The sequence below is a fragment of the Camelus bactrianus genome, chromosome 11, assembly GCF_048773025.1.
Source record: "Camelus bactrianus isolate YW-2024 breed Bactrian camel chromosome 11, ASM4877302v1, whole genome shotgun sequence".
NCBI lineage: Eukaryota > Metazoa > Chordata > Mammalia > Artiodactyla > Camelidae > Camelus > Camelus bactrianus.
In genome coordinates this window covers 65,882,951-65,906,592 of record NC_133549.1, presented here as the reverse complement: position 1 = coordinate 65,906,592, position 23,642 = coordinate 65,882,951, and the positions used below count along the sequence as shown (strand labels likewise).

Sequence of the window (23,642 nt, the reverse complement as noted above, 5' to 3'; positions counted from 1 at the left end):
CTGGAGAATCCTGACTAATACAATGACGTTTCAGATAAATCAGCTCCATGAAAGAGAATAAAGCCTAGGCCCTCAGGTGAGGACCCTCAGGTCCATGGGTGTATGGAAAACTCTACATTCAACCCCAAGCTGTCTTTGAAAGGCTTTGGTCAGGGTCCTGATCTGTGAGATTCCTCTGTTGACCCTGATCAAGCTTCCCCTGCCCAGACAACGGGACTCCTCCTGGCCATGGTGTTGCCTCCCTGGAGTCCAGACTAAGTGCAGTATAAGTGTGGGCCCCCTTCCAGAGGCAGATATGGCACTGACTTGGGCTTGGTCCTCCCCATGGCTCTGGTGAGCTATCTGGGGCATCCTCAGAGATTTCTGTGTCATCCAGGGTCGGGCAGGACACACAGAGGCCCATCTTCCCAGGGAATGCTCTATGTTCGCCGAGTCTAGGCTGTGACAGACACCAGGCCAAGGGCTCCAGGGGCTCAGCAGAGAACCCCAAGATCTTGGGGAAAGTGGGAGAAATGCTCATGGCATGTGGGGGGAGTGATGTCACATTCAGATTTCAGGGAGACCGGGGAGCACGGGGGGCTGACTGGGCACTCAGAAGCACTCCCAAGAGTCATAGCCGCCCAGCTGCATGTCCTCAGCAAGGAAGGTGCCTAAGAGTCTGACAGCCAGGGCTGGACTCGGCATCCTGCCTGGCTCTGGGCCTGACACATTGGGCACAGTGTATCCATGTTGGGCATGACAGCCAGGACCTGCTATGTGCCAGGCACAGTGCTAATTCCTTTGCATAAATTTGTAACAGACGTCAATCTCACACAGTCCATAATTCAAGTGGGTAAGAAACAGGACTTTATTTTCTATGACTCAGCCTTATTTTCATTTCTAATCCCCACGTCAGTGGTGGCCAAATCTTAATCTCAGACAGCTCGAGTTTCATGCCATTTTCCCCAGGAGGCCGCCCTAGTTCCCATGGGTGGGAATGGGGCTGTCATTAGAGACGAGGCATCAAGTGAGACTGCGATGTCATGAGTCCACCTGGTCGCCACAGAGGTGCCCTGTGATCCTGTCTGCCTGACTTCTTCAATCTGGAGGGGGACAGCAGCGAGTGAGGGGTGTCTCTCTCCTTCTTCTTGGCCACAGATGCACCTGGGGCCCATCTGCTGCTTCCACATCCTGATGAGGCAGGAGAACTCACAATGGGGCTATTTAAGGCCATGACCTTGTCACACTGCACAGCCCTTTCCTTTTCTCTGGGCCTCACTGCCTCCACAGGGTTCTCCCCGGGGGAGGGGAGCCTAGGTCCCCTCTGCTCCCATACGTCAGATGGAGCAGTGGCCCTTCTCCAGGACACAGCCACACACTGTGCTCCCCCTCCCCCTCATCGAGCCCACCCAGCCATCCCCCTCTGCCTCCCCATTAAGGAGTGCTTTGCTAGTCATTGGGGTGGGGTTGCTCTTACTCACTCAGGATGTTTTTTTTCCCAAATCTTTTCAGTTTCCCCCACAACCAAGGCTTCGCCCACAAAAGTCCGGAAGAGACTCTTTCTATTTCCCTTTGCCTTCTTCTGTCACATCCGTTCCCCGAGGCAACAAGCACAGAAGAGCGGGGCAGCAGGAATGGGAGAAGGGTGGGAGAACCGAGGAGATACAGAGAGAAAACACCAGTTGGTTTTTCGAAGTGTTATGTATGGGATCTCATTACACTGCAGCAATGCTGTGATGTAAATACTACCATCATGCCTACTTTATAGATGAGGAAATCAAGGCTTAGGAAGAGTAAAGGACCCAAGGTCATTTGAATCCTGGTGCTTTGCCTGTCCTCTAACCCCGAGGATATACCTCTTGCCTGCCATCTGCTCCTGCCTCCTCTCAGGTGTACGCGGGTAGGAGCAGGGTCCACAGAATGTCTGGGTCTCCCCAGCTCCTGCTGAGTCCTGTGGAGCCTGAGGAGGCCCCAGGGCTGCACTAGGTTCAGAGCCCAGCCCACAGGCACTAACACACCATTTTTCGTAAGGACATGTTTGATCTGACTGGGACTTCCTGCCTGGTTCACAGCCAGTAATCAATAAAACAAATATTAGCTATCATTATTTGTAATCTCCTTTGAGCCTCACAACAACGTAGTGAGAAAGCTATTCTGTTGACAGAGGTTAACTTACTTGCCCAAGTCCCAGGCAGGATGGCTGTGCTGAAACCATCCTGCTCCCTGGTGGAGCTGTGTCTGCCACCCAGCAGCACCCAAAGATGGGGCCTCGCAGGGCCATTCCTCCCTATGATTAAGACCACAAAGTTGCCCCCTCCGTGGCCCTGGGTGGTCTCCCCGAATCCCATGCCTTCCACCAGGACATGCCCTTTTTGGAACCTTTGCTTTCCATGGCCTTCCAGCAAGGACAGGCCCCTGGAAATGGGACTGTTGGTCCCCAGGTCAGAGAGAGTCCCCTTCCGCCAGAAGGGAGAACCCTCCCACCCCTATTTCCAGGGGCCCTAGGCCCTTTGCAGACTGACCTGTGGCTCAGTTCCCCACAATCTGCCTGTGACTACAGGTGGGAAGGCTCTGCCGAGGGAGACCTGGCAACATTGGGACCTGGGGGTCGGGGAGGTGGAGGCGGCACTACCATCAACCCCTCTCAGACATCCCAGGCGGCCTCTCCTGTGCCCCCCAGGGCTTCCCGGCCACTCTGGGGCCTAGGTGGGTGCTCGAAGAGCCTGGAGTCTGGAGCTGTCTCTGGCCATGGGTGCAAGAAGACCCTGCCTCCTCCTCCTCCTCCTCCTCCTCCTCGGGCTCCAGTCTCTTGTCAGAGTTAAGGAGCTGGTACTTTGGGAAAGCCCTCCCAGGCCTGGGGAGACGAAGATACAGAAGAATGGAAACCTTACCCCTCCTGTAATCCTCTCTCCCGTTTCCAACAAACTCTCCCAGAAAAGGCTTTGGCTCTGCCAACCCACACTGCTACCAAACTGGGAGGGGGGATGGCCTAGGCCCTTCAGAGCTGAGGTCCCTGGCCCGCTGCTAACCCACCCACCTCCCTGACACAGGAGTCATCTCTCACCCCTGTCCCCAGCACGCCCAGGACAGCCCTCCCCAGAGGGCGGCCCTCCCCAGCACCCTGATGCGGCTGCGCCCAGCCCTCCCCGTGGAGCATCAGTCCCGGATCAGTTCCTCACAGGCTACAGGGCTGGCAGGTTACCTAGGTGAGGGCAGTGGGCTGAGAGGGAGCTCTGCCGGCCAGAGGAGCTCCCCAATGGCATCTGCAACAGCCCAGCCTATGGTTGCCAGGTCTTCTGGGTTTTCAAGGGACACTAGAAATCTAGATTTGTTTGTAAAAGATTCTCTAATTTAAGTGCCAAGTGCTACTCAAAATGGAAATAAAACAAACCAAAAAATTTGTCGCATGGACCTATTAAAAAATTTTTTTTTGTTCCACAGGCTACTGATGAAGAACCTGTAGAGGGGGGACCCTTGATACCCCTGAACCCCCAGCTTGACCAAAGCACCAGCAGGGGCCTTTTGTCCCTCACAACAGCATGAGCTACTTCTCTTCCAGAAAGCTCCATGGGCTCTGGGAATGAGGCCCAGCCCTCCTCCATCCCTCTCCTGTGCACACCAGGTAACACTGTGGACTCATCCTTGTGGGGCAATGGCTTCCCCTGGCAGAAAAGTAAGGCATGCTGCTTTCCCATCTCCTGGAGGACCTGGCTCAGGAGGCTATCCCCTCACCATCCTTGTCCATCCAGAGTCTGGGGTGGGATTAGAACCCACAGCTGGGGGTTCTAGGTCTGCCCATCTTCCCACTGTGTGCACAGGGCCACCAGGACGTTAGTCCCTGGGCCAGTCAGGTGCTGGAGAGGCCTCCCTTTAGGCTGGGGAGTGGTATAAGGAGCCACACTGCAGAAGTGGGGGTTAGAATCCAGCCCCGCTTGACACAGAAAGTTCTGTCTATTCAGGATAAGCTGGGTGGCTAGCCCTGCCACTGGGGGCCCCCAGTCTGTCTATCCTCACCCCCAGAGTGCACTCTGGCTGGACAGCAGTCAGAAGGGTCAAGCACCATCCACCGGCCCAGCCCATCTGAGGCCCTAGGACAGCCCCATGCAGGACTGGGGTCCTGGCACAAAGGAAGTTTGTCCTGCAGAGCCCTGCAGATCCTTATATAAACTAAAAAACTACAGACTGGGAGCTGGAGCTCTTTTAGTGAGAGCAGGACTAAAGCTTGCCTCTGATAAGCAAATGCTTTCTCCTGAGAGTCCAGATCCTTACAAATGAGATCCTCAAAGGGAAGGTACCTGGAGATACCACGGAGAACAAGCAGATTTTAAACATTCTGACTCAGTAAAAAAGGCTCAGTTACCTTCCGATGATATTTTTGAGATGCTAATGGGAGCCAGTCTCTACTTCTTACACATGTCCTTCAGACTCCCAGTGTCTTGTTGGAATATGTCATTTAGTGTATTTTCTTTCTTTATGACATTCTCTGTTTCAGACTGGCCTTCCTTTCTGTTAGTCAGTCAACAAATATTTCTGGGCCCGTCCCAATGGCCAAGCAGGGAGAGGTTTGTTGATCTACCCTCCCCTAGCCTGGGGTCCACTTTTCAAAGACTTCCCACCAGTCACCTGCTGAGAAGACACGTGGTTTTGGAGCCTGCAGGCCTCCACCTTCTGCAGAACCCAGAAAGCTCCAGAATCCCAACCCTCCAGCCAAAAGAGGCACTTGGGACAGCTGGCCAAGTGGTTCACAAGAACCTAATAGCTGTGTGGGGCTGACATCTGGGAGTGCCCATCCAGGTGCAGGGCACCACTCGGTCCTGGGCCCAGCCTCTAATGAGGCCAGGGCTGCCACCTCCATGGGGTCTTTGGACCCATCCCTACCCCCTTGACCAGCCTTTGGCCAGTCTGGCCACACACCTGCCCTGTGCCTTGGCCCCTCTCACATCCTTATGTCCCTAGAGCTTTCTTCCCATTTGGGCCTGAAATGCACTAAAGAGCCCCCATCCCTTGCAGTGCCGAGCTCTGACGCTGATTTGGCAAGGCGAGAAGTGATCTGGACTTTGTCGGCTCTTGGAGGACCTGCCTCCATTCCCCAGGCCTTTATTATAGGCCTCTAGACCAGACTTTAGGCATCTGGAAGAGCTGCCTCCAGGAGTGTTTAGCGGGGGATGTAAGGAATCACAGGAACCAACAGGAATAGACCCAGGGGCCTTGGTCAGGGGAGGGACCACTTGGTACCTAAGGCCAAGTGAGGCAGGTCTGGAGCCAGATGGAATAGCTGCAGCCAAGATGCTCATCGGGCCTGTAACAGCTTGGCCCCTCTCTCAGCCTCAGCTTCCTTATCTATAAACGGGATAAAGTCTGGAATAGCGGGGTAGACCCAGGCGGTAGAGCCAGACAGGCCTGGCCTTAAACGCCAGCTTTGAGTTGTGATCTTGGGTGAGTTCCTTAACATAACAAACCACAGATATATCATCTGTAGAGGGGAAAGGATAACAGCACTCACCCTCTGTGGCTGTTGACAGGGCTACAGGAAACGTACATAAAGTACCTGGCATAGAGCAGGGCTCAGTAAGCAGGAGTTATCATTATTACTTCACAGGCCTGTTTGGAGGATTAAACCCAGTGAAACGATGTGTGTGCAATGGCTTGGTGAAATACGGTGTACAAATGGTAGCAATTACCACTTATCGGTGTGTCCCCCTCTCCTTGGGCCTCATTCCCTTCCTTCTCTTTTTCTCTGTCTAGTTTATTTTTTCTTCTCTGCCTTAATCTTCTCTTGGCGTCTCTTCCTCTAGTCCCTCTCCTCTCCTCTTATCCCCACAGCCTTTAGAGCCAACATCCAACACCAATTTCATCTTCCCTCACCCAGAACCTGCAATGGCTCCCCATTGTCCCCCATCTCCAAACTCAGCAGCACTGCCGCCCCTCGTGACCAATTTCACCGCATGTCCCTCCCCAAAGCAGAGCCTCCCCACTGGTGAGCTGCTCTCCTCTCTGCCTTCCCCACATACACTAGTGGCCTCCCCCCGTTTGCACTCACACTATCTCCCCAGCCTGGGGAGCTCCTGGTTACTGGTTGCTCCCTCAATAAGTACAGCCCACTCCTCTCCCCTTCAATACCCAATTAAATTCAATTTCTGAGTCAACAAATATGTCTTAATCAGCCACTCTGTGGCAGGAGCTTTTGAAAGGGTTCTCTCCTTGGGAAAACCACCTTAAAAGTATGGCCATAATTTTCTAGCTGTGTGACCTTAGGAAAGATGCCTGCCCTTTCTGAGCCTACCTCATAAGGTAGTTGCAAGAATTAAATTAAAATAGTGGTTTGTAAAGTTTCTAGCATAGTGCTTAGTGGATAGAAAGTGGTAAGTAAACAGTAGCTAGTTTTATTATTCTGGTTCTTGGGCATTTAAAACAAGTGACATAGACCAGCAGGAAGTGTTAGGTTTTTGCTGCATTTAGTGATCCTTTGGTTAAAATCAACATCCTCTCATTCATTCATCAAGTGCCTGGTCAAGCTTCCAAAGTTCCATGTCATGGTATCCTCAGAGGTCTGGTCATTCAACACCCAATTACAATCATGCCATCTGTGTGCGGAGCTGTGTGACAGCACAGCCAGAACAGGTTCACAGAATGATTGGGAAGCAGGTAGTAAGGACCCAGGTCCCCATGCCAGCCCAGAACAAAAGAGTGTATCAGGATACAACCCAGCTTTGTCTACACAACCTGCCTCATGCACCCCGGGGCTGTCCCTCCTCAGGCCTCCATTATCCTCCTGTCCCCTGTGCTCCCTGCCTCTGCCACCCTTGCCTCCCTTCTGTCTCTTCAACAGGAACAGCTCTGGCCTGGCTCAGAGTCTTTGCACAGGCTCCTCTTTCTGCCCAGAACATGCTCTCCAGCCCACATATCTTTAAAGGTGTAAGAACTCCTCCCAAAGCCCACCTCTGTCCATCCTGTGTGACACTCAGCTTCCTTTTAGGATGTTATGAAAAGAGCTCAGGCTAGGTATGAATCCAGCTCTCTCACCTCGCAGCTGGCCTTGAGCAAGTGGCAGCCCCTACCTACCTACACCAGGGAGCAATGTGACTATACACGTGAGGACACCCAGCTCCTGCCAGGGGCCTAAAAACAATGGCTGACGGTAAGAGGCAGGAACACCCCCATTTAAATAGGCTAGAAAAGTAGATAGGAGTCAAGTGGCTTCCCTTTAGCTCAAGCCAGAGGGGAGCAGGCAGCATTGAGGAAGGTCAGTCAAGGTCTGCACAGGACTGCTGGAGAGCACAGGTAGGACCCCACATCCAAATTTCTAGCCAATCCCTGTCTACCCTGTGATCCATGGGTGGGCCTTCTGTACCAGGTCAAGGGCAACTTAGAAGCAGAGGTCATGCCCCATGCCTCTGAACTCCTCCAAGCTCTAGGACAGGCTGGGCCCCCAGGAGGCACCCAGCAAGGATGTGTCAGCAGATGCTGTGGTTGCACAGTTCCCAGCAGACCACCTGGCATGGGCTTTCCAGTATCTCTAACTCCCCTGCCCAACATCCTTCCCAGTTGAAAAGATGGTCCCTGCTCCTTGCAACCCCACCCTTCCGCTCCCCTCAATTAGATTATGTCTGTAAAACCCCTTGAGCTAAGTGCACTATAAATACAAGGCATTTGTATCAGATCCAGGCTAGGGAAGCTGTGAGGAGCCAGGCAAGGGACAGGAGCTCCAGGAGGTCTGCATCAGCTGAGCTGAACATAGTTTCTTGTGGCCCAGGTGCTATCAGTCAAAATTGATGGCTGCTGCCGGTTCCTTGGAGTTACAAGTAACCAGGGAGGGCAGAGCTGGCCGAGATTTCAAGCTTGTTGAGTGCTTTGGACTATTAGTCTAGTATTTGTGGTTGGAGTAAGCCCAGGGCACGTTCAGCTGAGCCATTTTTAACATTTGTTTTTCAGCCCATGTGAATTTAAGGCTTGGGGGTTCTCCTGGTTCTCACTTGTTTGCACTTATTTTTGGCCTATTCTCTAAGACCCCTTCTGAGAAGGGACTGAGTTATGTCAGTCTCGGAGCTAAAGGGCCCCACAAGCTAGAAGTGGACCCTAAAGCTGGGCAGTCCAGGGTCTCTGCATGCTCTCGAGTACACCCCTCTTCCCATCCTCTCCTTCAATGATCTCTCCTGGGACACGACTGGAGCCACAGACCTCACTCTTCTTCTCTTCCTCTACCAGCCTTTGAGTATCAGTGTAGCTTTTTTTCTTGCTGGCCTGGTTCCCCACTATGGGGCACGTAGCACAATGGGAGCACCTGGGACAGCCAGCCTTGTCCATGAATGGAATGAATTCCGTGTCTCATGTCCACATCCCCCACAGCCTGAAGGTGGGAAAAGCTGGCCTGATTGAGCGATGAACACCCACACCATTCACAGGGTGTCTGGATTTCAAGCAGCCCTTTGTCATCCACGAGGGAAAGCCATAGAATTACTCACACTGTGCCTACGAGGACGCACCCTGTCTGCAAGGAGCTGAGAGTCTCTTGGAAGGGACAGAGTGAAAAACAATAACCATAGGAATAAGTATAAAGTTGAATGAAGGAAAGGTTGGGGTGCTAAGGGAACTGGGAAGAAGGGGGTCTGACCTCACTGGGCATCTGGGAAGGCTTCTCTGAGGAAGTGATGGAGCTGCCCACCTGAGGCCTCCTGTCTCCTGTCCCAGGTGCCCTGGCCCTTGTCTGAATGCCCTGCTCCACAGCCCTCCTACAGGCACCACTTGCTCTTAAGATGCCCACAACTGAAGGCTCCCCCCCAGCATCTGGACATCATGCTCGTCAGACCTCACAACCAGAAGAGGCCTCAGCAGCCCGCTGCCTGTGATGCAGAATCTCCTGGCATCATGAGAATTCTGTGATTAACCTACTTAATTTCTGCACACCTCAGCTTTTTCATCTGTAAAATGGGCCTGCCTTAAATGCTGATTCCGAGGTTGAGCAGGACAAAGGCAGTGAAGGTCCTCTGTGGGCTGGGAGCATCAGGGATGAAGTGTTTCTGAGGTCTGAAGGTAGCAGATAAAGGCGGGAATGATTTTCTCTCAGACAACTCCACCCCTAGAGGCGCCGGTTCCACTCAGAGATATCTCTGACTCAGGAGTGTGACCTCAGTCAAGGGACCAAGGGACGCTCAGACGATCTGCTGAGAGCGGCGGGGAGGAAGGGATTTGTTCCCGTCCTCAGAGAGACTTGTCTGACTTTCCATCAGTAATGGCTTCAGGGTGCAGACAACTGGAGACAGCGAGGTGGGGGCGGCTGGGAGAGCAAGGAGCCCAGACAGGGGGACAGGAAGGGGAGCGCTCGGCGGGGAGGGACAGGAGCCAGCGAGGTGCTGTGGCACGCGGCCCCTGAGCCTGGCCCCCGTTAAATATAACCCCAGCCCATTGTTTTCTCGGTTATTGTATTTTGCAGTTTTCCCTCTGGAGAGGCAGCCTAAATGAGGACTGGCCAAGTCAGGGGCCGCCTGGAAGTTCTAAGAACACAATTGTGATCGTGATGAAAATTAAAATTGTATATTTTCTAAGTTTAAAAAAAGCAAACACTCCAAGGTCATACACTGGCCCCGTGCCTCCTCGAATCCGGCTGGCTTGCTATTCTTCCTCAAGGTACCTGAGTCTGGGGGCCCAGAAGCAAGGGTCAGCAGGGGGCCATCCCCGGGAAGATGGCTGAGAAACACAGCCAGTGGGACACTGGAGTCCTTAAGAAGCAGCTTGTCCTGGCCGTCCTGGCCATCTGAGCCCCACAGCTCAGCCCCGCAGGCCCCGAGGGAGGCTCTGAGGGCAAACTCACAGATGAGTCCAGCCCAGAGCCCTGATGCGGGGGGACCCACTCACTGCCGCACTTTCAGGGGAGCCAACTGGCCCAGGAACAAGGCTGGCTGTCCTGAGTGACCAGGCCAGGGATGGAAGGAGGGTGCACCCCCACTTCGGGGTGAGGGGCCCAGAGCCCCCTCTCCTGAAGCAAGCATGCCGTGAAGGGGATGAAAAGCCCTCTGAGCGCGCGCGCGCATACACACACACACACACACACACACACACACACACACACACACACACACACACACGGCTGTGCTCCTTGCACTTCTGTTCTCTCCCTGTCTCTCCCCACAGCCCCTTACTGCTTCCCTGACTCTGCTTCTCTCTGTCTCTCTAGCTCTCGCTCTTCCTCTGTCTCTTTGTTTCCATCTCTGGCTCTCATTCCCTCCCCCTCTCTCTCTCTCTGTCTCTGTCTCTCTCTCACACACAAACACACACACACACACACATTTGGCTCCCACTCCTCAGAGAACCTCTGATGAATTAAAGGTCTTCATCCCACTTGACAGATGGGTAAGGGGCCCCTGAGGGATCGCTAAGAGACATGCCTGGGGCCAGAGGCAGAGCTGGGCCAAGAAACCAGGGCTCGGGTGTCCCAAGTGGGTTGTGCACTCCTCCTCCCCACTCTCCGTGGCACTGCCCCTTCTGACCCTGGGGGTGGGGGAAGCGCCCTCCCTTCCCTCCACTCTCAGTACCCACTCCTCCCTCAGCTGGGGTGGTGTCGGCCTATGTGCCAACCTCCTGACTCTCCCTCTGACAACCTTGGCAGCCTTCTCCACCTCAGCACTCCCAGGAGAATGGTTTAGTGGTCAGACCAACAGGTTTATGAAGCCAAGTTCCCAGCAATCACAACTGTGGGCTCCTGACAGCAGTAGATTTGGCTCCACTGGCCCCAGTCACGCACGTCTGCTCTTGGGGAGAGTGAGAGGACGTTGGGTGGGGTGGATCCCAGGAACCCCTCCTGGCTTCCAAACATGGCAGCCCTCACTGTATTAACTGAGCAGCCAGAGCCAGGCGGCCCAATGACTTCCCTTGGTGAGCTATCACTCCCCCAGTGCCAACTCTCACAGGGAGGGGAGTCAAAGCTGGCCAGGTCGTTGTGACAACTCACATTCGCTCCCTGCAACCCTGTTGACCACCAGAAAGGGGCCAGCCCTGCTCTCTGCAGGCACAACGCCCTCCATACATCCTGATGCTGCAGCACAGCGGATGTGCCACCTGGATCTCCTGTGAGGCATGAGCTTCTTCGAGGGACAACACCTCATGCATCGAAGTGTCCAAGTATACTGCTGAGGACCTGGCACAGTCACCACTCAGCACACATTTGCTGGATGAGGGCTCAAACTAGAGGGCTCCAGAAAATAATGCTATGGAGTGTTCTAGAGCATGTGCTTCAAGACCTATCTCAAGTGTAACCTTCTTCAGGGAGCAAGAGCCTCCATCATTTGGGACTTTGTGTTGGAAGTAACAGCAATAAAAGCTATCTCAAGTAGATTAAATAAAAAGGGAATGCATTGTTCACATAAGGTGGCAAGTTCAGAAATAGAGTGGATCTCAGGAATGGTTTGACCCAGTGGCTCAAAAATGTCACCAAGGATCTAGTTTCTTTCTTTAGCCTCTCTGCCCTTCCTGGTGTTATCTTTATCCTAAGGTCAACTTCCCTTGTGGTCTCAAGGTGGCTTCCATAATCTCCCCCAAACTACAGACTTTTCTCTTGTATCCAGACAGAGAGAGCACCAAGCAAGCAGCTCTGTCTCAGCAATCCAAGTAGAATCCTGAGAGTCACTAGGCTAGACCACATGTCCATCCACCAACAAATGGTTATGGCAGGGGGTGGAACATGCTGGTTGGCTTAAGCCCAAAAGGGTTTCAAAAGGGTTTACTTCTGCCTGAAGCTAGAGTCCACTGTGTACAGAGAATCCTATAAAGATTCATTAGGCAGGAGTGGTGGATGTCCAGTTAAGACAGAGTCCTGTCAGCAAAGCAGAAAGGCAGGTAGAAGCAACTGTCAAAAGCCCACTACAATTTCCCTAACTCTGATCACCCTGATTCTGAGCCCCCAAGAATTCTGTTTCCTGCTTTATCTATACATTGTCACACTAGACTGTAATGTAGTGTTTACCTATTTGCCTGCCACATTAGACTATGAACTTGCTGACAGCAGGCACTACATCTTATCCAGCCTGTATCCCGTCTCAGGATATCACTCAGGGCCGGGTACTCAAAAGGGTATTCAGTTTACGTATGTTCCACGACAAAGCTGCCCAGCAGAACTCTCATGAAATAGACATCCCTCTGCCCAAAGAGGCCGTAACAACTTCCTGTTTGTTTTAAAATAAGTATACGTAGTCTTTTCCTTGCATGATTTCTTAATTTGATCTCTTCCACTGGGAAAAACAGCCCTGTAATTCCAGGAAGCAGGTTTGTGTGTGCCATGCCGCCCACGCTTCCTGCTCAGGCAGAGATGCGAGGGGTGGTATGCAGGTCCTCCAGGTGCCTGTTTCCCTCTCAAGGTCGGGGGTGGACATAAATGTGGCTGCTCCCTGGCCTAGTCACAACATCCACGCACCAGAGGCGTTGGACTGGTCACAGGAAACCCGACAGCTCAGAGTTCTGCACATCACAAGCCTGGACTGAGGGCTAAAAATGGCCTCAGGGAAACCAGCCATGGTGGATCAAAGAGTTCTTTCCGCTTTGGAGGAAACCCCCCAGAGTATGAGCTCATCCCATGCTACTCCCAGGAGGGTTCCAGATCCCCAGATGGGAGGCAGGCTGGTTGGCCAAACTGCCCTGTCTCCTTCTTTGTCTAATCCCGGGGGTTCTGATCATGACAGGAGTTCTGCAGCTTTGTCCCTGTCCCGCCAGCCTTGTGAGGCCCATCCCAGGGCCTGAGAGGGTGGAAAGGACCAGAGTCTATCATCCAGCCTCCACCAGCCCACCAAGAAAGCCTCAAAATACAAGTGCGGACACTCAGTCACGTGTCCAAGGGGACCCGGAGCTTGTGAAGGGCCACTTCCCAGACCTCCACGGTAAAGCAGCTGTGTAAACCTGCCCCTCTGGGGCTGGTTGATGGAAACTGGGTCAGAGCACAAGAAATTGTTAGGAACTGAACAGCAAGCTGCCCAGAACAACACTCCTGCCCTTCCTTAAGGAAGCTGAAGGCTCCACTTGATATTCAACAAATCTTCGTTTTATTGCTTGGAAAGTATAGACAGGGAGGGGGCCTGGTGGCGTGAGCCCCAAGATGGGGGAAGCAGGCAAGTGCCGAGTCTGCAGGAGCCCACAGTCGGAGCTTGAGGGGAAAGCCTGGGGAAGCCTGGCAGGTGGCCTTCTTCTTCTGCACCTTCTAGGCCTTTTGAGGGCCAGAAGGGTGGGAACTGGCTGAAAGGAGGCGGAGGCACTTAGCACAAAGCTCAGGTAAGCAGGAAGAAAGTCTGTGTTCTAGTGCTGACTTCGAGGAGAGGGAGAGGCAGAGGGGTGGAGGCTCCAGACACCCCCACCTGCACCACCGTCACCCCACAAAGAGCAGCTAAACCGCAGCACCACACGTGGGGCTCTGAACGTGGAGAGGCAGCAAGGCTCTGCCGTGACAGCGTCTGCAAACCCCTCGAGCAGGATCTCCGGGGGCCCTGCAAGGCCTGGGGCCCCAGGACTCCAAGCGCAGTAGGGGTGGGAACTCCAGCTCGGGGAGGTCACTGTGAGGTGAAGGGGTGCAGCCAGGTAGAGCCTCCAGATCACAGAGGGACAGTCCTCCCCCCCAGCCACGTCCAGCGGGGAGCTTGGCCTGGGCAACAGCAGGTGGAGGTGAGGGACTCGGGATGGACTCCAGGTGGCCAAGGGAAGGGGGCTGTTACAAACCCCACTTTTCAAAGTCCCTTTTGGCTCTGGGCTTTGTCCTGTGGGGTCAAGGTGTGTCAGGTCTCCTGCCTGAGGGGAGCTAGCTGGAGGCACCTGGTGGGGTCAGCCCCCCAGGCCGAGCAGGCCCCATCCCTGCCACCTACAAAAACCCGCACAGCCAGGGCCTGTAGGGCCTTGCATTTTCCTTTGGAAAATTCTTTGGTTTATTTTGCATTTATCCTCAAAGATTGTCCATCCCCAATACACACACAAACATATACTCTCATAAAACAGAATCATAAAACACACACATAAGCCCTTTTTATACCTCTGTGGGTTGGTTCCCTTCCAGTCTTCCTAGTGTACACTCATTCCCTTTAGACCATTTTATGTATGACATATAAAAATTATGTATGTGTTTGTATTCTGTTCTGTCTACCTAATATATCATGTAGAGATTTTTACATATAAACATAGTTTGATAGCATAGCTATTTTAAAAGAGAACAAGTGCAGACGACCATGTGTTGTGGTCTGAAGGTGGAGAGGCCTGAAAAGGCCAATTCCACAGAGCTTTAGGCATTGAACACACAGCACAGGATGCACCTAGTGGCTCTGGCCCCAGGGACACCCCCTTGAGCACCCACTCAGCTCCTCTGGCCTCAGAGGAGACAGGCTGGAGAAATAGATTGGCCAAAGGAATAAGAGAGAAAGAAAGAGGGAGGGAGGGAGGGAAGGAAATCATTAAGACCTCAAAATTTGGCAAAATGAGAAAAATTACCTAAAAGACTGTAACAGTTCTCATCCTGAGCTAAAACTGGCCTGTCACATCTGCAGTGTGGCACACTAGATGAACAGAACTTTCAGGCTGCATCAGGGGCAGAACACTGGCCAGACAGTGCATTGGTTTTAGGGAGGGGGACCAGAGCTGGCCACCAGCCCTCAGCCACATCACAGGAAGGGCTCCTGCCTGCGCTCACCTGGGCTGAGGGAGCTCTGGCCATCACACATTCACAGAGGACAGTCCCAGAGCAGAGGGCCAATGTTCCTTCATGTCCCCCAGGCCTGTTTCCATGGTGGCAAAGCCCTTCATGCCTTGTAAACCAAGAGAAGCAGCTGATCACAGGTTCTTGGAAGCAGAACAAGCCCTCCTCCCCCCTGGGGCCTCCCTGCCAGCCCCTCCCAGCCCCCAGCCCTGCTGCCCCCTCCAGTCTGCCCTTTGTCTGCAGCTGTGACTGTAAACGCCCTCTCCCTCTCCCTCGTCTGGAGACCCTGCTTCTTCTGTCTGCAGTGGAGCACATGTTCCCCACCCACCAACTGATCTATTTGAGGAGAATGTGGGGAAATGACTCTTTAATTAGTCTCCTGCCTTCATTAATTATTGTAATGGCTCTCAACTTGGGGGAGAGATGGGCACAATGCGCTTAATATGTTTTTATGTCGACAAACACATTCTTTGCTTGGCAGTGAAAGAGGCCTACTTGGGGTTTGGGTCTGTGGGGTGATTTGCAAGGAACATTAACACCATAGAAATTCTCCTACAGATTCATAGGTTGGCTTTCTGTGGTGACTTGAACTCCCACCTTCACCCTCTTCCTCTCCCTTTAAGATCCCTGTCTCCTCACTTCGTTTTTCCTCCTTTCCCAATACTCCTCCCTTTTTTATCTCACCTCTCTTTCCTTGGTCATGTCCCTCTTTTCCCAACCACACCCCTCTTGCTATCTCTCGCCTTCTCTCCAGACACTCTCAGGGAACATGGCTGCCAGGCAGAAGCTCTTAGGCTGACATTGTTGGCTGCATGCAATGGGGCCAGAGGCCTGAAGGGCACTGTGGGCAGGAAAGGTGGGAACCTGGGTCTGCTTTGTCTGTTTCTCTGTGGAGACCTCTCAGCTGGCCTCTAGGCGTGAGAAGCTCCATGAGAGCAGGAGAAGCTTACCAGGGAACCCTGCACAAACAAAATGCTTTCCAGGCCTCCCTGGCCCTGTATGGGGAACCTCTTTAAAGAGATCTTCCAGGCCTGTCATCAGTGGGGAAAAGGCCATTTGGGCTGGCAGAATTTCTGGAAAGAAGGAAGGAGATGAAGCTAAGAAAAACAGTCCCACAAATCACTCTTCAATGAGGTGAGAGTCTCCAAGGCAACCTGCCCAGGGCTGAGAACCACAGAGGAGGGAGATGCACTGTTGCCATGGAAACCACATCCTAGAAACCCATTGGTATTGGTCCCTGTTTGCCTTTGCAGATGAGGTGTTGGGGGCAGGGACTAGACCTGCAGTGTCCCTCAGGGGGATGGAGTGGAGGAAAGAGGGAGAAAAGAGGGGAAGAGAAGAGGGGCAGGAAGGGAGACAAAGAGAGAGACAGTAGGAGGAAGGAAGGAGGAGAAGGCTCCAGGAAGTAGACAGTCCCTCCGGGGCATCCTGAATTCTCTGGGCTGCCCAGCAGAGACAAGAGTGCCCTGTGTGCTCAGAACACGCGCGTGGGAGTGAGCTGAGTGAGGGGAAGGGGCCTGAGCTGAAGCCCAGGCTGAGTCTCACTTGTCCTCCTTGCTTTTACTCCATCATTATTTAAAACATGTAAATGGAGCACACCCTGTGTTCACTAACCACAGAACAAGCCCCCAAAGGGTCTGGAATCAGAGAAACTCCATTTGGGGCTTCTGGTCCTTCCTCCCCCTGGGTGCCCAAGCACAGGGGTTCTAGAGAGAGGGTGACTAGAAGTGGGTCCCCAAGGCGGCCTCTTGCCCTAATTACTCCCAGACACCAGTTTGCAGTTCCCTTTTTCTGGAATTTAAGTAGCCACTGTGTGCCTAGCGCCACCTGCTGGTGACCACTGGAAGCAAGGCAGCAGTGACTAGAGTTGGCCAGTCCTAGTGGGCCTCCACCACTGAGACTCTTCAAGGCAGGTGTCAAACTGGAACCCTCCTCCAAGGTCCCCTTTCACAGCCTGTGGGCCACATGAATTCTTCAGTAAAATGAGACGCATTTGGTGTGTGATCTTGGCAACCAGTTCCCTCTCAGGGCTTCCGCATCCCATCTGTGCAATGGTTTGGAAGGGTTCTTTATGGCTTGGATAGTCTGTGATGTCTTGATCCAAGCCAGAATTTAGCTTCTGTCTGGAGTATTTTATTCAGTCTGAGGGGAGAGACCGGGAATCCTCCCCCAGTGTCTCTCAATAATGCTCTTTGGGCCGGGGGCTCTGTAACCCCCACATGGCTCAAGGGCAGCCTGGCCCAGGAGGGCACCAAGTCTTCCCTGTCACCTTCCCTTTATCAGAGGGGCCCTACTGAGAGGGAAGCAGAAGCTTAAGTACTAGCACACACAACACCCACTACAAGAGCTTCTAGATGGGAGCCCAGCCCTGGGTTTCCTGTTTGCAGCCTTGCGGAGGACCTGGCTAAGCCACGCTCAGAAATGGTGAGATAAATGTGTGCTGCTCTAAGTACTAAGAGTTTGGTAATTTTTCACACACATAGAGAAGGAACACAGGTGCTATATCTAGAGTATTTTATGCAGTATTTAAGGAATATATCACTTCTGTCTGCATGTCAACTCTAACAGGAGGTGTTACTATCCCCATTTACGGAGAGGCAACTAAGGCTTGGGGGAGAGGCTTGATTTCCCGAGACCACACAGAAACTGGGGGAGGGGGAGTTGTGATACAAGTTATAGACCTTACGCAATGAAGAACCCTGTGACTGGCCTGCCGGCAGCAGGCAGCAACATTCCCCTTAGCCTCCATACGATGATAAGGCCTTTAGGAGAATGCGCCCTACCCAGCTTTCCAAGAACCCACCCTCCCTATGGCCTGACCCAGCTGTTTCCTGCAGTTCTCTCAGCCACCTGCTGTGCTCCTGAGGGCATTTGTCTCTCCAACCCCACATAACTAGGACACTGGGAGTTAGAGGCCAAGTAGAGCAAGTCTTGTTTCCTCAAGGGCTTAGGAGCAAAAGGCAAGAAGAACCTGACTTCCCCAGGAATGAAGCAGAAGAAACGAGGCAGCCAGTGCTTCAAGGTCAATGCTGCATTACTTTCCTGAGCTGTGAGGCCACAATGCATCACTTTGATGACATCAGTGTACAAACTGACATCAGGGCTGGGCCTGGTCTAAGGACCCAACCCCAAGGAGAAGTGCAGCAGAGGGACAGGGACCCACAGAGACTATGCCTCAGAGGGGACCCTTCAGCTTGCTTCTGGAGCAGAAGCAGCGAAGGCACCAGGGGACTAGGGGAGTTCTCATCTGGTGGTCTCCACAGGAGGGCTGCTGCTTTATCTCATAGACGCGGGGACACAGGCAGACGTTCCCCTGCTGAAAGCATCTGGATTTTAGTCACTTCACTGGAAGAGATGGTTTCTCAGGATTAGTTTAGCTCAAAGCTACAAAAGAGATACCCTCCCCTCGGCTGCTGAGGGCTCTAGCCGGGCCAGTGCCTCAGAGGTAAACTTATTAACTGTAGTACACTGGTAAGTAGCCATATTGGAAATGTTTTCAGGTTTTTTTTCTTCCTCCTGGGATTTCAAGAGCAAATTACATTTCAAATACTCTTGGCTTAGGACAGCCAGTTTTCACCAATGAGCACTGCAGGAAGTGATTTGATGCAAACCATCATCCATGGCACACTGCTATGCACCAGACACCGTATACACGTCTGCCACTGGGACCTCACAACCACCCTAAATGGTGCCTTATCCCCATTTCACAGATGAGGAAGCTCAGGTATGGTAAGTAACTTGCCCAAAGGACCACAATTAGCAAGTGGGAGATCTATCTGACTCCCCTACTCCTTGCCTCCTATAAAGAAGACAAGCACCATGCAAGGGACACTGTATCCTGAATCGCACCAGGTCATAAAATCACTTTTATCAAAGGAAACCGAGCTGAGTGAAGACAGGTGAATGTGGAGGCACTGTTGCACACTGTGCTAGGTGGGGCCGCACTAGACACAGCCCCCCAAATTATAAAGAGCCCTGCCTTAGCAAATGAACGAGTTCCCCCCGCTGAGGCCACCTTGATGATGACAGCAAGCCTGGACTAGAAAATCACCCAGTGTGAAACTTCTTATTCCATCTCCTACCCTGGAAGCTCAACAGCAGGGGCTCTGCTTCAAGACAGGCCCCAATGCCCATGGTGACAGAGTCTTTCCTGGGGGCCTCTGCCACCCTGTACCCATCCCTCCCTTAGCACCCCCTCTGAATCTAACACCTCCCAACTATGCAACTACATGTGAGCTGCTTTAACCTCTCCAAGCCTCAGAGTTGCCATCTGAGAAAAGGGAAAGATATCTATTTTTCTTTGTGAGAAGAGGAAATGAGATGAAGCTCTTAGCCCAGGGTGAGACCATAGTAAACTAATTCCACTGTAACCACATGCACTCTCCACCAAAAACCCGAGTTCTGCTATCACAGAAATACAAGACAAGGTAAGCCTGGGCTGGCTGAGTTTAGCACTCACCGGTGCAGGAGGGAGGATGATTTGATGGAGGGATGGAGGTCATGCTCCTGCATGGAAATTCCACCAGGTGGCGCCATGGTACAACGTTTACAGTCCCTCCGGCCAACGCACCAAGATCGTGGCGATCTCCAGGGTCTTCCTGCGCAAGGAGAACAGGATTCATTAAATGCGAAGTCAGAGCTAAAGAAAGCCTGAGGTTGTGTCACTCTTCATGACTTCCCTCAATCTCCTTCATCTAGATTTTCATCAAAAGTGTGGTGGGACAGGATAGGGGGACAGTGACAGTGACAACGGCAATGCCAGGTCATGTCAACAGTAAAGTCCATTAAGCACCTCCTATGGGCAAGACCCTGTGGCAGGTATTACTGAGTTTGAGGGCTGAAAGGGGCCTTCGAGGAAATCTGTCCTTGTGCTTTAGGGTGCAGCGTGACTCAGGAGGATGGGTTTTAGGTGGAGCCACCACGCCTCCTTGTTGAGCCTAGCCAGACAAAGCCAAGGGAACACAGAAAAGGCACCCCATCCCACCACAAAGGGAGCCGAGAAGATCAGCTGGGTGTGACTTCCGAAGCTATTCCTGCCTTAACCACTGCTTACACACAGGACACTCTCCCTGAATGATTGCTAAACTGACCGCGGACCTAGGACAAACTTCAAACCAACCAGGAAGCTTTCCCTCTCCAGTCCTGGAGAAGGGAGACATTTCTGTCAGGGACCTCACATTTCAGAGAAACAGCTCCATGGAGTGGTTCAAGGTCAGAGCTGCAAGGCCCTTGGGGGTCAACTGACCTTGGGGGTCAAACCCCAGTAGTACAGATGATGCCACTGAGAGCAAAAGAGGGTCAACAACTCATCCCAATACCCAGACTCTATAGAATGAAGAAGCTCTCTGTGCACTAATATAAAATGTGTCCAGGATATACTGTTAAATAAAAAAAAAAGTGAAGGCAGAATATGTGTCTAATTTTCCATCATTTATATAAAAAAAGACAAAATTAGTATCTTTGTGTTTGCACACAGTTGCATAAATAAGTTCTGGAATGATTTAAAAGACACTAAAAACAGTAGTTATTGGGTGGAGAGGGGATGGATGGATGGATGGATGGATGGGGACAGGGGAGGGAGTGAGACTTTTCTCTGCACACATTTGTACGTTGCTTGATCTTTGAACTATACAAATGTATTACCTTCCAAACACTATATTTGAAAAACAGTATGCCTAAGATTATACAATGTTTCCCACAGTTGGGAGGATGCTTTCCGCGGCAGGGTAGGAAATGATTTGGGGTGCACAAGGTGATTGTAAGCAATTCACAACCCAGCACTAAATCAGAATTTTCTGGTGAGAAAGTCGTTCCCTTTTCATTTCTCTTCAGTCTTCTGAATCCATCAAGGAGAAAGTCTCAGTGAGATACTAGTGGGTCTTTAACACCTCTCTAAATCCTGGTAAACTGTCTTTTTGACCAAGAAAGCAGGCACCAGGCTTAGAGCCTCGGCTGACAGCTGTAGCTAGCTAAATGGTGGAAATGGAACCATGTCATTTTCTCTACACTGAATTTACTCATACTGATATCTACTATGAAGGGCCAGTAATACTGCCTTCATTTACAATAGTAATATGAGTCTTCCTTCTCAAAAAATTTAGGTAAAATGTGAGCTGCTCCAAAGAAAAATATTATTATATAAAACCTAATGCTATTGCTTTGTAAATATGGTATCATCAAGTACTAACCTTGTGCCAGAAACTGCCAAGTGCTTCCCATGAATTAACATACTGATCCTTCTGCCTCTGGGAGGTGCAGATGAGGACACGGAGGACAAGGAGAGTGTGGACCTCTGGTTAATTGGAGGTGGAGCTGGGAATTTGAACTCAGGCAACCAGTGTCCAGCAGGGCCTCGACACCAGAGGGACTGAAGCTGGTGGCCCAGTGAATGCAAACTCCTCTTATCCTGATACTCGAGATCTGCAACAACCCCTCAGCTTCCAGGAGCCAGAGAAGCAGGTGCATTTCTTCTCCAACAGGAGAAGGTGGGTGGGTGGTGACATTGGTCTTAGAAGCCCAGCACTACTCTAGCCCCAGGTCCTTGGTGCCTGGGACACTGTGGCTGCTCTGGGCTGAGCCCATAACACAGGAGCTGTGGTCCAAGGCGTGGCATCTGTGGAGCGGTTCTGGGGCTGGAGCAGTCCCTCCCCTGATGCCTCCTGTCCATATCCCTCACCTACTGTGCCAAGGGTGATCCCTGAGGCTCTGCGTGACAGGAGGGACCCAGGTCATCACCCCTCCTTAGAGATGAAAAACAAGGCTGGAGAGGATAAGTGAGCTGTGCAAAGTCACGGACCCACAAAGTAGAGCAGGGCCTGCAAACAGACAGGCTTCTTCTGGGCCCAGCCAGCTGGCAGGGGGTGGGGGGGCCTTCTCTGCCCTCAAGGTCAGAAGTCTGAGGGCAGCAGCTCTGACCACCACACCAGAGCTTTTTCCTCAACTCCCAGAGCTAGAGTCCCCAGTTAGGGAGCCTGACCCCTGCCTCTGCCAAAAAGCCCAGGGAGAACCCTGGAGCTGGCAAGACCCTTCCGCTCTCTCTCAGGTTTGTGCCTCTTCTTGGGAGATGGAACTGTGGTCCCCCCGGCAGGCTGGCTGGAGGGCAGGGAGAGATAGAGCGTGGAGAGCAAAGGGCTTAGAACTTGTGGAAGGAAAGGCCCAGGAGGCTGCTGGTCCCAGAGATGGAGTGGGAACAGACAGTCAGACCCCAGTAGCCCCATACACCAGTGGCCCCAACTAGGGACTCAACCCCATGGGTGGAAGAGGCCTGGGTGAACCCAGCTATGGTGCTCGAGGCAGCCAGGCTGCAGATCCAAGCTGACATGGAGACACAGGGCTCCGAGGATTAATCCTGGAGATTAGTAGAAACCTCCCCTGAAATCTGCCCTCAGGGTGGCCCAGTCTGGGGGTTCCTGTCATGCAGCAGGCAGGGCAGGGGTGGGGGCAGAGAAGGAAGGGCCCACCCTCCCCAGCAGGCCTCCAGCTAGGACACCCACTAGGCCAAGGCGGCCGGTCGCCTCACTCAGAGGCCCGCTGAGGTCTGCATCTGGCCACACAGGCAACAAGCGACTACCTGCTCAGAACACTCCTGCACCGTGATTTCTCAGTGCAGGCAGGTGAGAGCCCTGAAGGGCATTCACACAAGAGGTAGAGACGTGGGCCCCAGGCCCCTTACAGCAGCTCCACAGGCTGCACAACCCCAGGGGGCGTCTTCCCTCAGCATACTGCCTCTGCCTGCAGCATACTTTCAGACCCTGGACCTTGAGAAGTGTGGCAGAGCATTGGTTAGCAAACTCTGCCCAGAGCCCGAGGGGCACAGGAAAGGTGGGTTGTGGAAAGGAGGGTTGAGAGGTGGGCCCCTGGGCCCCCAGCCAACTTCAACAAGAGCAGCTCTACTGGGCGTATGTCACATGTGTCGGGAGTTCAATCAACAAATGGGACAAGAAACAAACAGCACTTCTTTCTTGAACAACTCACTTTGAGCCCCCAACTGCTTCCCTTAGGCTGGCTAACAAGTCCCTAGAAGGTGATGCTTCCCGGGGCTGAGGCCCAGGGCTCCTCCCGCCCCCCAGTGCCTGGCCAGGTCTGGTCAGGAGCTAGAGCCGGGGAGGGAGCGGTGCGGAGGCCCTGCTCCCCCTGCCGTCTCTGAAGTACCCTCGATCCTCAAAGGCCTCAGGCTTTGGGACTGCAAACTGAATTCTAGAAAAAGACACAGTTCTCAGCCCTGAATTTGTAGACTCAGATTCATATGCCTTAAAGAATTTTATAAATTGGGGGTCCACCTAAGATTTATATCTTCAGAGTGCCACAGCTTTGCAAGGCAAAAAGGGGAAGTCCAGCCCAGAGAGACATGCTGAGTGGGGAGGTTCAGGGGAAGAGATGTCTGCAGGACCATCCCTCCTCCGAGGGCTGTGGGGCTAGAGCCACGGGAGCCCAGGGCCGGCTGGGCAGAGGGAGATGCCACAGGGAAGAGTCAGGGCACCAGCCAGGCCTGGGCAACCACCTCCTTTGCCTGGGTCCCAGAGGAGCCACTGGGAGCCAGGCCTTCCCTTGCCTGTCTGTGATGCCACCGGAGAATAAAGTCACAGAAAACCCTGAAAAAGGAGTCCTGTTTGAATAGCACAAAGCTTCCTGAGAAGTGTCTGTGACAAAGGCCACCAGCCCCTTCACAGGCAGCAGTGGGCACAAGAGCTGCAGGGAGAGGGGGTCTGTTTCCCCACAACATCGCAGGCTCTCAGGAAGGATGCAATCAATCTCCATCTCTCTCCTCCATCCTCCCCTACATTTATCCCATGATGGTTTGCTACCCCAGCCCTGGCTTTCAAGAAGCACCTCCAAAACCTGCCTTCTTCCCCCAAACTACCAGATGCAGAAGGATTCTAAGAGAAGGGTGAGAAATCTTGTCATTGGGCAAGGGAAGCCCTCAGCTTCTCTCTGACCTTTAAGTGTCAGCCCACTTAGGCCCAGAGCCCTCAGTCATCCAATGCCAACCCCACCCCCCAAGCAGGGC

The 23,642-nt window shown here is 52.8% G+C and overlaps 1 protein-coding gene across 2 annotated transcripts in view; it reads right to left on the bottom strand.

Annotated features, from left to right (window-relative positions):
- Window positions 1–23,642, bottom strand: part of FAM241B (family with sequence similarity 241 member B) — a 231,648-nt gene that overhangs the window by 118,212 nt on the left and 89,794 nt on the right. The window contains exon 4 of one of the 2 annotated variants that reach the window (XR_012510288.1): window positions 19,095–19,233. Coding sequence is in view for 1 of the 2 variants with exons in the window: in XM_074374126.1 (XP_074230227.1) it covers window positions 19,095–19,171 (77 nt within the window). In the remaining variant the exon portion in view is untranslated. Of the gene's footprint in view, window positions 1–19,094; window positions 19,234–23,642 lie in introns of those variants that run through there. The other variant, XM_074374126.1, reaches the window with a different exon arrangement.